Here is a 13,948-nt window from a genome sequence, read left to right as displayed (position 1 = left end):
GATTGGTTTTGTTGGTATGACCTGTATGTTATTTTTTTCATGCTTATCCTTGGATGATAGGATTTGAGGTTCAATAATTATGATCCTAACCCACTCCTACATGCATGTGGCGTTAGCATTGTCACTGCTTTTACTCAAATAGGAGGCATAGTATTACATCCTCCCCGGGTATGGTTTTATGTTTTGTATTTATACTTTTACGTATTATTTGAGGTTATTTATGACAACTAAAACAAATGTTGCAGCTCAGAGTTGGCAATGGAGAGGACTTTATTCCATCAAGGGAGAGATGGAATTTTAACCAAAAGGTGTGTTTTTTTTTCTTTCAATGAGTTTATTCTTTAAATTGTTAGGACCCTTGTATTGAAAAATCTGGACTGTGATTTCACTTGGAGGTCTGACTATTCTTTTCAAGTTAAACTTTTGAAAATTCTCCCTTTTGGCTATATGAACCGGGATCATATAATATAAGTCTCCCTTTTGTCTTGTCTTTTGCTTTTAAGAAAACAAATGATTCATCCAAGGGACCTATCTTAAATGCTTTTGAGATATACAAGTATATGGAGATAAATTATGGATCCCTAGACGGTAAGTAAAGAAATATCTTGTTAATTTGGTAATCTAGAGCAACACTATTTTCTTTTAGAGTGTATCCTTTATACCTCTTTTCTCTTCAGCACTGACCATGGAAAGCTTTGTATCACATTACCCAAAAGAAGTTTGGGCACAAGAAGGTGGAGATCCATGCTTACCAGCTCCATGGTCATGGGTTCAATGTAATTCAGATCCGCAACCACAAATTGTTTCAATGTACTGAATGCTTCTCTAACTCTCATTGGTCTTTGTCATGTTTGCTTTGCTTTCCCATGCATGATTTCCAGTTTCTCTAGCTGACCTATGAATTGTTGCTAATGTACAAATTTTAGCTATCTTCTCGCCGCGTGAACTAATGAATAGATTCGTATAATGAACAGTAGACTATCAGGGAGAAATTTGACGGGGAATATACCTGCAGAGCTTGCTAGTTTAACTGGCCTAGTCGAATTGTAAGTTAGAATCTACTTCTGTTCCAAGTCAATTTATTTCATTCGGCACAACTGTTGATGGATTTAATGATTCCTTGTCACTGTGTCAAATTCAAATATTTCAGATGGCTTGATGGAAACGTGCTTTGTGGCCATATACCTGCTCTCGGTGCATGCTTAAGTCTCAGAAACATGTAATATATAAATATTGCCGGTTTATATATCAAACACTTAATCATTCGCTAGACTTTTTGAATTGTTTTTTTGCAGTCACCTTGAGAACAATAAGTTAACTGGTGATCTATCATTTTTGGATGGCCTATCAAATTTACAAGAACTGTATGTCCTTTCTTGCCATTATATTGTCATTTAACGAACATCAATGTTTGCCCAAATTTGTTCTCTTTTAACGTTTGGCTTTGTCTAGCACCAACTCCAGCATGAAGTAACTATTGAGCTTGCAGGTACGTGCAGAACAATATGCTGTCCGGAACAGTACCTGGTCATCTTCTTGGCAAAAATATAGTTTTCACATGGGTATTTCTTATTAGATTGTGTTGAATATCTCTTTAAGTCCTACTTTCCAATGAAATTACAATTATCAAACTTGGGTATGCTATTTTGAGGCGTATCCCCAAAAAACTTAGACTATTTTCAAGAGAAGGTAGGTACGACTCAATACAACTGACTAACTTTTGTCTGAAACATGTATATGAATTAAAGATATTATTTTTTCATTTGCAGATGATCTTCCACCTCCCCAACCATTCCAAGAGTTAAGTGCTTCTTTCGGAGGATTTGGCATTGAAACAACACATAGATATTGGTTATCTGAAATCAACGATGCCACAGAAAACTTTGCTAAAAAAGTTGGTTCTGGGGGCTATGGGATAGTGTATTATGGAAAGTTGAAAAACGGAAAAGACATTGCCGTCAAAGTTCAAACCAATGATTCTTGTCAGGGAAACAGGCAGTTCTCAAGTGAGGTAGCCGTTTACATAGCTTTGGGTAAAAGGGTTACTCTTAATTGCTTAGATGATTGCTTAGCCAAACCAAAAAGATATGCTTAAGGTTCTTCATAAAGTGTGTTTATGGTAGCTTGCTGAAGGATTGCACTAAGTTATTATTGCACCAGTTTGACCAATAAAATTTGTTCCAGGTTTCTCTACTTTCAAGAATACATCACAGAAATCTGGTTGAATTTCTCGGTTACTGCCAGCAAGAAGGCAAAAGCATTCTTGTATATGAGTTTATGCATAATGGAGCACTGAAAGAGCATCTTCATGGTAAGCATCATTCTGTTATGTTTCATATTTATCTAAGTTAAGAGTAATTAGTTGGTTCTGGGTATTCACAGGCTCCTTGTCTCAGGAAAGTCCCATCAGTTGGATAAACAAACTTAACTCTTTGTATAAATCCTTTCACACTTGATACGCATATTGGTGTAATAAGCAAACTTAACTCTTTGTATAAACATGTCAAAGGTCTAGTAGCTCTTGACATATTACAACCTCTAATGTTGGTGATAAAAATATATACGGGAGACTAGCTAGACTTGTTGTTGAATTGGATTAAAATCATGTGATTTTTATTTTCACAGGAAGTAAAAGGGTGTTATATACTTAGCCAGTTTTGGTACTTTAATCACAGGAATTGCACAAGTAGAGAAGATTTGATCCAACAAAACAATATACTTTGGCATATATATGTGTGATATATTGTTATGGGTACTATTTAGTTTTGTAAAGTTTGGTGATGTTTGGATGTTGATGTTTGGTACTTTAATGATGTTTGGATTGTAGGTTCTTGATCAATGATATTTTGTAGATAACTTGAACTAAAAGTGAGTTATGCAGTAATTTTAATTTGTGCCTAGAAAGAAGTATTGTTATCATATTCAATTGTGTACAGCGTCTTTGTCATTATCATCTTTATGCCATTTACTCCTGGGAAATGACTTAACTTGCAATCATATGCTATTTACCTCAGGGAAAAGATAATGATCCCGTACCCAGAAAGGAGAAGAAAAGAGAAGCTAGGAGGGAGGAGAAACCAGAAAAGGCTGCAGTTATTGATATGGTGTTTAGAAGATGCACAGGTTGTTTAGAAGATGCACAGGTAGAGAAGACTTGATCCAACAAAATAAGATATTTTGGATTTTATATATATGTGTGATATATTGTTATGGGTACTATTTTGTTTTGTAAACTTTTGTGATGTTTGAATGTTGATGTTTTGTACTTTAATGATGTTTGGATGATGATGTTTGGTACTTTAATGAAATTTGCATTGTAAATATTGATTATGTTTGGATTGTAGGTTTTTTATCAATGAAATTTGCACTAGATGATTTGCACTGGATGAAATTTGCACTGGATGATGATGTTTTTTATAAACTGTTGAGTAGGAAAAGATTAATAAATTTTTTATTTATTGTCAACATGTTGTATATTGTACCCAAAGACATCAGTTTAAATATGTCAAATTAAAAGACAACAGTGAAAAATCATTGTCAAACTGATGTTAATTAACATTGTTCGCTAAAAAGACAACGGTTTTTAACCATTGTCAAACCGATGTCATTGGCAAAAAAGACAACGGTTTTTAGCCGTTGTCGTAGACAGTTCAAAACTGTTGTTGAAGAGCCTAGGCATACGCTCAAAGACAACGGTGAAAAACTGTTGTCTTTGAAGGAAAAGACAACAGTTTTTCACCGTTGTAAAAAATGTTGTCTTTGCCTTCAAAGACAACGGTTAAAAACTGTTGTCTTTTGCCACCCCTTTTAACAACACGACCTTTAACAACAGTTCAAAATGGCCTACGACAACGGTGAAAAACCGTTGTTGTTTGACTTTTTTCTTGTAGTGAAGTCGAAAATAGTCATTTGATCAAGTACGTACTTAAGACATTTTCAATGACTACCTTGTGGACATTAATGATTGATGCTTACAAAGTGTTTAAGAATCTTTCAGTTATAAAGTTAGACAAATTCTTTTGTAATTTTAAACTCCACGAACAAGCTAACCTTAATTAGAAAGAGAAGGGTATAACTTTAATTGTAAGAAAATCTATCTAAATCTAGATTGAAAGAACAGACTGAGTCAGAATTTGAGTTCGAATCAATAACTGACGAAGATGACCTATCTTCAAAAGTCGCACACTTGGTTAAACAGATGATCTGACGGAAGAAATTCTCTCAGAGATTCCTAAAGAAGGAAATTTCAAAGAAAGATTTAATCACTATCTTATGTTTCAAATGCAACAAGAAGGATCATTTTAAAACTGATTGTCCACTTCTAAAGGAGAAAGAGTTGGAAAAGAAGAAGAAGACATTAAAAGTAACTTGAGATGAGTCATCATCAGAATTTGAATCACTCTGACCAAGTCAACCTTCTAGCATTGATAGCAATCAAAGAAGCATTAAGTCCTAAGTCCGAGTCAAACTACAATTTAATATCAAACTCAAGTCAAATCAACAACTCAGACGAGTCAGCTGAAGAGGTAACAAATCTTATCACTGAAAAATTATACGCTACAGTTTCTTATTTGTCTAAAATCCTAGCTAAATACAAGTCTAAAGTTAAGATTTTACTTAAGAAGGCCAAAGACCTTAAGGAAAAGACTAACTTAGACTCATTGAGTTAGGTTAGTCAAGTTGGAATCTCAACTCAAGTGTCAAATCTTGAGGAAGAGAATTCTAATATAAAAAACCAAGTTAGTGAGTTGAAGTCAACATTGAATAACTTCACATTTGGGTCTAATTTGGACATGATGTTTGGATCCAAATGAGTTGCATACAATAAGACTAGACTTGGCTTTAACTCAAGTTAAAATCATATTTCTTACTTTACCTTAGTTAATAGACATGCTAAGAGCAAGATGACTTGAGTTCCCAAGTCTTACCTAGTCAATCAAGTAGAAAATAAATATTATTGGGTATTCAAACAACATATACATGTGATTAATTCTAATGCTTGTTATGTTAATTCTAATACTAAATTAAAATCTATTAGAACTCCAACTTAGGGGAGCTAACTCTTAGATCTTCTAGTTCCAACTCTTAGATCTTCTTAAACTAGGATTAACTCACTATTATTACATATTTCTCATTTAAATAAATTTGATTTCAAATTTAAAATAATTTTTTTATGTATTTATCATTTCTTATTGTAAGATTGACTTAACTTAGGTCTACTATAGACTGCATGCACCTATAAATTTAAGCAACCAACATCTCACGAATACCTAAGGAATAACTTGTTTATGTTTGATACATATAGAAAGACATGAGATGTTTAGAGTTATAGCCTTGATTCCAATTACTTATCAGGGCATCAACATGAATTTGAGTTAAAATTTAACAGTGATTAAGTTAAATAATTTCTACATGTTAACAGTTTAGTCTTCATAAGATTAAGCTGAAAATTCTTGCTTAATTTGACTCACTGATTGAAAGTTTTATCTAGTTAAGCTCGAAATCAAAGTTGAACATATCAAAAAGGTTTTTTTTTCTCAAAATTTATTTTGATAAAACTTAAATATTTTTCAAGAATATCATTTCATATCATTATAAAGCCATTTTCAATGATTACTTAACTTATTTTACAAAATTTATCAATTTATCGTATTGACTTAGAGATAGATTGAGAACTTAGATAGAAATATTGTTTACAAAATCAATATTTTTATCTTCTAATTGTCCGTACAATATATTGGCGCTCAGGTACTAACCAGCGTAAAAAATTAAACTGACTCAACCAATGTTGATAAAAATTTAGTGTCAGTCAACCATATCAATCTGTGGTCAACTGCATTCATCCTGATGAATTAACTTGGCATTTAGTAATTACAATGATAATTAAACACATGGTCGACTGTAATTGCCTTTGGTCATTCAGAAGACCCTTATATAGCCGATTACTAGTAGCTATCGAGTTTTCATCTAAAATCTATTTTTCATCTAAAACTTGGTGTTCTATCTCGTTCAAGACTGTTTTCGTCTTCTGTCTCGAGTTCGAGTTCTTCTCAATTATCATGTCTAGGTAAATATTTTTTAGTTTATGCAAAATTATTTCTTCCCTTATGATTAGTTGATTAATTTTCTTATTAGACTTAGACATAAGTCTACTGAGGCTAATGCCTCAATGTATTCTCCTATTGATTCTAGATTTCCTTCTGAAAACCTTAGGCTTACGCATGAACAACATACTTGTATTGCAAATTTAAGCAATGCAGTAGCTGATGATGATTTCCCAGAGATGATGCCCATCCAGAAGGGGATTTGTTGTCAGCACAAGAAAAACACCATTGGAACGGAGGTTGGCTAATAACCAGAACAGTAGCCCATCGAGTAATTCAGGTTCTTCAGATGGCAATCAATTGCAGCAAGGTGCTTCTGTTACGATGGGTTCTCATAGAACTTATGATTCTGCAATCAGTAAGACATTGGACAGGATATTTGGTGGCACCTCTACATCATCCTCAGGACAGAAGCCAGCGAGTGCAGGAAGGAGTAATTCTAGGAATGCTAATGAAGGGTGGAAACCAAGCTTCACTGGCAAGAGTTTAGAAGGATCATGTGCCACAGAACCTGATCCTCTTGACATGTCAGAGGAGGCAAAGGCAGCAAGATGGTTTCGCAGAGCTGCCCAAATTAAGGACATCTCAGAACTCAGCAACATTCCGGATGAAGATTTTCCAGAGATAATGCCCAATGAGAAAGGGTGTCAATCGATTTGTTGTAAGCAAAAGGTCACCATTGGAAAGGAGGTTAACATCTCCTCAATACAGAAGAAATCTTCCTATTATTAGCTCTGAACCAGAAAACGATGCCAACAAATAAGGCTGCATCACCGATTTGTTTTTCCTGCTCTCTTAGTATTGTATCTTGTTTGCCAGAATAATTATCACGACTCAAATTTTCCATGGCATATTTTTTAGTCGGAGAATCTGCGACTGTTGTAATGGTGTAAAATCTTTGAAGTTAATTAGTTGATAGAATTTGAGGTGCATACTATTTATGATCAAAATGATGACTCTGATCTCAGGTCTCAATCATGTTTCAGCAATAACAATTTGTGGTAATGGAAAAGTTTCATGGTTTTCCCAGATTTATCAGAGTTGATATATTCACTGTGATGTGCAGGTTGCGCATCACAATCTTTGGTGGAACGATCACTAGCATAACACTTATTCAACTGATAGCTACCTGCACAGATGTAGCTTTTTATGGGCACTGGCTCGTGGAGGTTGACCTTGCATGACTAGTACGTGACACAAACATGACTTAGACCTCTGTTTGCTCATACTGTGGATTCTGCGTAGAAATTGGGGTTTACTCATCTTCCATCCATCCATCCATCCATCCATGTTGAGATAACAGTGGCCCCAGGGGCTGGATCAGTTGGTAAGTTGGTGGTATGTTTGCAGCATGAAGCGACGGTTCAAGTGTCGCCAGTTGTAATGTGGGATAATATCCCCGTCTGCTGGCTTAAAGCCTCGAACAACCATCAACTTGCCAACCCAGCATTCACCTTGATTTACCTTCCTCCTACAATACCATGAGGCAGGCGTAGGGGGCTGGGCGGCGGAACCCGCCTTTTGCAGCATGTTGAGATAACAGTGGATAATTAGAGAGGCAAAGTTAGACCAACTTCATTTTATTTCCAAAAACAATAGAGAGAAGAAACAGTCAGTAAGGGAAATAAAACTTGCGCACCCAAACATTTTGATAGTCTCTCCTCTTCTAACTGGCAGGACTATGCTAGCCCATAATCTCGCAGTTTGCTCTGATGTTGTGCCTATTTGTTGATCAAGAATTCAAGCTGGTCTTATTTTTTTATTTTTATATTTTAATTTCTACCAACAATCCTTATGTAAATGGTCCAAAATTTTGCACTTCTTACATTAAGATTGATAATATTTTGAGTCATCATTGTTCTTTTTATAAACTTGTGTAGAGGATTCAAACAACCATATTGTTGTTCATTTGCTCCTCTTTGATTGTAACATTTCTTTTCTTCTATTCTTTAGAATGAGTCACTTTTGCTCTTTTGTCTGGAGTTCCTTTATATATATATATATATATATATGGACTTCTAATTTGATTAATTATTCAGTTAGGGAAATAACTTTTTAAAATATTTTAGAAAAATGATTTTACTTGTTCAATATTGTCAGATCAAATGTAGGAAAAACACTTGTATCCTTTCTCACATTTTGCTTATACTTCATGTGTTGTTGAATCTATTGCACCATCTTGTGATGATAGTGGCTCTGCATATGAGCTTTTCATGACATCTTAAAGATCTTGAAAAATGAAATATGTTGCATTTGATTACACATACCAATACTCAAAATACTCACCAGCAAGAAAGGAAGCTAAATTTGTAGTGTAGAAGGCAACATGAAGGTCGATGAATTTGACACCGTCATAGCTCCTTATACTAATTTTGCTAGCATTTAGTAAAAGAATATTAAAAACACATTCTTTTCAAGCATTGTAATTTTTTTCATACACAAGAAAAGAGAACATTAAAACATATGATGAAATATCTAAGAAAGCATAAAGTCCTCAAGAAAATGGTTGAGCAATTTGCATCAGTGAGTCATGTGCATGTACTTCAAACCTCAGTATCTTTTCTGTTATTGTAGAAACCCTCATCAAATGCAATAATAGTTAGGGTCTATTTGGCTGGAGATTATGTTTGATAATCTTAATTATTCATCTAAAGTTATCAACAAAAACTCTGATTAATTTAGGTAATCAGTGATTCACAAGAATGAACGATGCTTGTCATATCACTAAAATGCCAACAAAAAAGGAAATCTGATCACCTTGGAAAGCCTAGAGTTTTTCTTCATTCTAGGATTAACAATAATATTTTTTTTCAAAATTATCCTCCTGATTCTGTGCATGATGGAGGGCAAACAACCGTTAGGCTTGGAAGGTGCAGAGGCACGGAGGGAGGCACAAAGGAATGATTCATTCTGCACTGGTGGTGGCTTGGTGGGATGAGGGGGACGGTGGAGGTAGCTTGTGGAGGGGGTGGTAGCTTGCGGAGGAGGTAATGTTGGCGCTGGCGGCTTACAGAGGAGGCGGTGCCGACAATCATCTCTGAACAACGTCTTACTATGAAGAGGACATGATGATGGTCAACGACATATGGAGATGACGCCGGTGATTTGTGAAGGAGGTAGTGACGGCGGCTTGTGGAGGAGATGGGATCGATAGCTTGGAGAGGAGGTGGCACCGACGATTACGTGGGTGGAAGAAGCGAATCGGCAAAAAGGCAAAAACGAAGAAGATAGAAAGCTTTAATTATATTTTAAAAATACAAAAATTTATTTTAAATTTTAAAAATGATAAATTAACTACATTTATTTATTATATATATTATCAACTTATTAATTAATATTATTAACTAAATGTATGCTTAAAAAATAATCAAATATCAAAATAAAATAAGGGTAATACAGAATATTAAATTAGGTTATATTGTTACCTAGAGTTGAACCCACGTAATTTAATTAGGTTATATTATATTAAATTAGGTAATCTTATATTAAATTAGGTTATCTAGTAATCACATAATTAAAATAATGTATAATAATATATATAAACCAAATGTACCCTGATTCATGTTGGAGGATAATGCATGTTGACTTTTATATGTGCTATCACATGCATTTTAGTATTATTGCTAGTTAGGGCATCTTTTAAATTAGAGTAAAAGTAATAATTCTCATCCCAGTTTAAGACGGTCCTATATGATTTAAAAAGAAGATAAATCATGAGAGTCCTCCCGTCTAATATAATAGACTTTTGCATGGGATCAACTATGCATATTATATTATATAACAACTGATAAGGCATGAAGATCCTCAATAATTTCAAAAATCCTCATGGTCAAGCTCATGGTCTCTAATCGACTTACATGTGACAAAACAGTCTCTACTTTTCACTATGTTTTTTTTTTTCTTTCGAGTTTTCTAATTCTGTCAAACCAATCAAAATATATCTTCCAATAAAAGGTAGTTGTGGACCTTTTTTTGCTTCGTGGCGTTGATGTTGCTATTAAGTTTAAAAAAATAAATGAAAAAGGTCTATTAGTTCAAACATAAACATATTCGATCTGTCTGAATTGACCCGAATGGACCCAAATATCTTTTGTATTGGATAGATATATATATTATCGACTCTTTCACCCAATATAAGAGTTATTCTTGATAGCCAATCTGACAAAATGGAACTGTCATTCTCACTCAAAATCTTCTTCCTCTATGAATGTGCCTCCATTAATTTCAATCTAAGATATATGTTTAATCTAATCACCGAATTCAATTGGCCGATGCGACTCAACCCATTCATATCAGTCGAATATCAATCTAGCTAGGTCTATATGTACATACAAACTAACCCTAGCTAATCATGCAGCCTCCACATGAAGTGGTTTCGTTACGTTGGCACGAAAATTAATGGAAGGCAAGAGCTTGATTCGGCATGTGACTTCCCAACGGATGCCGGGCCCGGGAATGAGCTGTGCCAATCAACATGCTCCCAATTTGGGAACCAAACCCTCTGTGACTGAATGCAACCCCCAACCCTTGTTTGATTCATTAGCTACATCTTCCATTGCTTTTGCTAAAAACCAAACCACATTCCATGGTTTGCCTTGTGCTCTTGTCCCCTCACTCGGAGTATCTCCAATGTGTTGTGTTTGCACGCCAAACTACATGATAAGTACTAATGCTCCTAATTCCTAGGGTTTCATGTCCAAATTCATCTTCATCTCTCTTTAGTCGCTTGCCGAAGATTTGGGGAGTTTTGTGATCTACTGTATAATTTTGTGAAATTTTGTAAAATAAATAAATAAATTGTTTTGACATTTCACACAAATTAATTCCAAATTAGACACATATGTTAGACTTTAATTGTAATATCCTCCTAATTAAGTTACCAATTTCAAATATATTTCTCTTTGTTCCCTAAGGGGAAAAAACAATTAACTAGGATATCAATATCATAAACAAAAAATATATATTTTTTATAAAATTATTTGCATTCTTTAATCAAGGATATTGTAACTAGACAGAGGACCGATCTTTTGATTAATCTCAATTATTAAAGGGGAATATTGGTAAATTATTCACACACGTAAGTTAGCTAAATGAGTTATTATATAATTTTCACGGAGTGTAGTTGGTAAGAGGATGACAGATTTATTATAATAGAACAGAAATCAAATCATGCGAGTATATGTAATCGGAGAAAAACTTCTCCCACCTTCTAGATACACTTAACGATTGATTATAAATTTATCCTATGATTTATCATCTTTTATATAATCTAAGAATAGAGTGTGAAAAATGGATGAACTTAATCACTAAGTTATTATAGACTTAATTTGTCCCAGCCTTGACTAGTTTTTTTTGTTATTTATTTACCGACTTCTAATTAAATTAGTAATTACGTCCTAATGCATGTCGCACGATGCCATGCACCAATCAAAATGTTTACAAATTAAAGAAAAAACAAGAGAAAGTACACATACCTACTCAGTGATGAAAGCTAAATTATATTTTCATCATATACAATTATCACTAATTAATTACAACGTTTTACAATGTTTTTTTTCAGAAACATCCAAAACTATAGAAGTATTAAAAACGTGAGTTTTTTTTTAAAAACATCCCCTCAATTACAATTGAACAATACATGCACATTTTTTGTACAAGTAAACATGTATCATTTGACTAAGATTCAAACCTACGGTGCAATACCAATAATTTTTCTCCCTAGTAAAAAGTTAATATATACGTATGGGTCTACATGAGTACATACTTTTTGATTTATCTAAATGATAGGTGGAAAAAATTTTATAAAGTCGGATCAATTATCTTCATGATTATTAATAAATCGATTGGAAGAGCTGGATATTTGTATTATATATATATACCTCCAAACGGATGATCTCAAACTTAAACAACTATAAATTTTCGGTGCCAAATGGAATAATTTAAAATATAAATAGTTAATTGGAAAAGCCCAAGGAAAAGAATGTGCGAGTAAATACTATCTCATTTCCATCCATTCAAGTGTATATATATATGGCCACCACTTGCCTTATCTAATTCAATCTGCTCCCAATCTCAAACCTTTTCCTTCAGCCGGAGAGCCTCCGTCGCTGGCGGACGATGACAAAGATCCACCCGAACACTTCTGTCCGGTCGACTGAGTCGGCGTTGCTCCCTACCTCTTGCTACAACGGCGGTAGCGTAGTGCTGACGGTGTGGCGTAAGTCGCTCGTGTTCAGCTGCAGCGGGTTCACGGTCTTTGACGCAAACGGCGACTTGGTCTTCCGAGTCGACAGTTACGGCTCGGGGAGTCCCGGCGAACTCGTACTCATGGACGCAGCCGGCAAGCCTCTACTCACCATCCGGCGAAAGGTACTGCGTTAATAAAGCCCTCATAATTAATCCATCAGTGGGTCAGTCAAATCGGTGGGTTCGAATCGCTGACTCGGTTTTTAACTCACAGAAGCTTAGCCTGAGCCTCGCCGACACGTGGCGGATATACGACGGGGAGGACGCCGGCAGCCCGCTGCTGGACGTCAAGCGGCACGTGAGCCTGCGGCAGTCCAAGGTGCTCGCGCACGTGACTGCGGCCCCCGGTAGCGTGGGCGGGTACGTGGTGGAGGGGTCGTATGGGAGGCGGAGCTGCAGCATCTACGACGAGCTGCGGCGGCGGCGGATGGCTGATGTCCAGCGGAAGGAGGCGTCCGGCGGGGTGGAGTTCGGCGGTGAGGTGTTCCGACTCGTCGTGCACTCGGCTGCCGATCACGACGCGCGCCTCGCCATGGCGGTCGTCATCGTGCTGGATCAAATGTTCGGATCGAGATCATCATAACTTTTTAATTTTTGTTTAGTAAAAGATTTTAATTTGAATGGAGAGAAAATGGGCAAATGGCAAGCAACATGGCAGCTGGCTGTACAGAACTTCATTTATATTTTATTTACCAATAAAACAACAAAATTACTGGTGACATTAGAATTTTTATTGTTTTAAAAATATCTATAAACTACTGTAAATATTTGGTATGGTAGATAATCAAGTATTGCTGTGTTCGTTATGAAATATATATATAATTGAAGGCAAGAAACTATAATAAAATTAAGATCATTCACCACAATTAAATATTGTCTATGACCAAATTTCTTATAATAATGTATTCGAAGCTAGATCTTATAAATGCAAAAATTAAACATATCTCTGTTTGTAATTGGATAAAATTTATTTCATCTGGTGTTGTTTAATTTGACTTTAGGGCATTGTTTGGGATTTTAAATTTGGGTATAGCATCTAAGACTAATTCAAAGATACACAAGTAGATTAACTTCGGATTCTCACGGATTGACACAGTTAATATCTACATAGATATTTGTTACAATATGTCTTGGGATCAATTTTCAAATAATACAGAAATGACTCGTTGGATGTCTGATTTTCCTTATGCAAAGAAGAACCGCTACACTAGGATAAAATATCTATCGTGATTTACCCTATTCTAGAGTATGTATGTGGGGCCGTCTTGAATTGAATTGGGCATTTCAATATAATAATTGTATGGGTCCTTGTTTAATTGATCCTGTTTTGGTGCCATGAATCTGGATTCAATTCAATAGCAAGAAGATTTGGTATTAATAGAGAAAGATATAGATGTTAGAACAAGAAAAAAAATAATTTTGTGTGAAAATCATCACATATAAAATCCTAAATCATTTATGTTTAATCATTAAGAATGAATTAGTCAATAATTATACGAAAGTATACCTCAATCCATAATGCTTACTAACCTTTAGAGTCGTACAAGTCGACCTTCTAAATTAATACCATTCCCTTGAGAGATCCCTTCAATATTTTC

The 13,948-nt window shown here is 35.0% G+C and overlaps 2 protein-coding genes across 2 annotated transcripts; both read left to right on the top strand.

Moving 5' to 3' along the window:
* The first annotated feature begins 1,558 nt into the window (after positions 1-1,558).
* On the top strand, positions 1,559-3,043 carry LOC121995103 (probable LRR receptor-like serine/threonine-protein kinase At1g67720). The gene is made up of 4 exons (XM_042548931.1): positions 1,559-1,562; positions 1,770-2,011; positions 2,185-2,311; positions 3,015-3,043. Exons 1-4 carry the CDS (start codon positions 1,559-1,561, stop codon positions 3,023-3,025), a joined length of 384 nt encoding a protein of 127 aa, XP_042404865.1. The 3' UTR covers positions 3,026-3,043.
* A 9,117-nt stretch (positions 3,044-12,160) lies between these two features.
* Positions 12,161-13,060, top strand: LOC121994258 (protein LURP-one-related 8-like). Its single transcript, XM_042548356.1, has 2 exons — positions 12,161-12,473; positions 12,565-13,060. Exons 1-2 carry the CDS (start codon positions 12,222-12,224, stop codon positions 12,931-12,933), a joined length of 621 nt encoding a protein of 206 aa, XP_042404290.1. The 5' UTR covers positions 12,161-12,221; the 3' UTR covers positions 12,934-13,060.
* Positions 13,061-13,948: the final 888 nt, after the last annotated feature.

The sequence above is a fragment of the Zingiber officinale genome, chromosome 6A (genome assembly GCF_018446385.1).
Source record: "Zingiber officinale cultivar Zhangliang chromosome 6A, Zo_v1.1, whole genome shotgun sequence".
In the NCBI taxonomy this organism is placed as follows: domain Eukaryota; kingdom Viridiplantae; phylum Streptophyta; class Magnoliopsida; order Zingiberales; family Zingiberaceae; genus Zingiber; species Zingiber officinale.
Note: the sequence above shows the minus strand (reverse complement) of the source record. Positions and strands in the feature narration are given on the sequence as shown.

What these genes read in the sequence shown, in the direction of transcription:
- LOC121995103 (XM_042548931.1), top strand. An exon ending in ACAGGCAGTTCTCAAGTGAG is followed by an intron (nt 2,012 to 2,184) that starts GTAGCCGTTTAC and finishes AATTTGTTCCAG; the next exon opens with GTTTCTCTACTTTCAAGAAT.
- LOC121994258 (XM_042548356.1), top strand. Translation starts at nt 12,222, where the DNA reads ATGACAAAGATCCACCCGAACACTTCTGTCCGGTCGACTGAGTCGGCG. An exon ending in TACTCACCATCCGGCGAAAG is followed by an intron (nt 12,474 to 12,564) that starts GTACTGCGTTAA and finishes TTTAACTCACAG; the next exon opens with AAGCTTAGCCTGAGCCTCGC.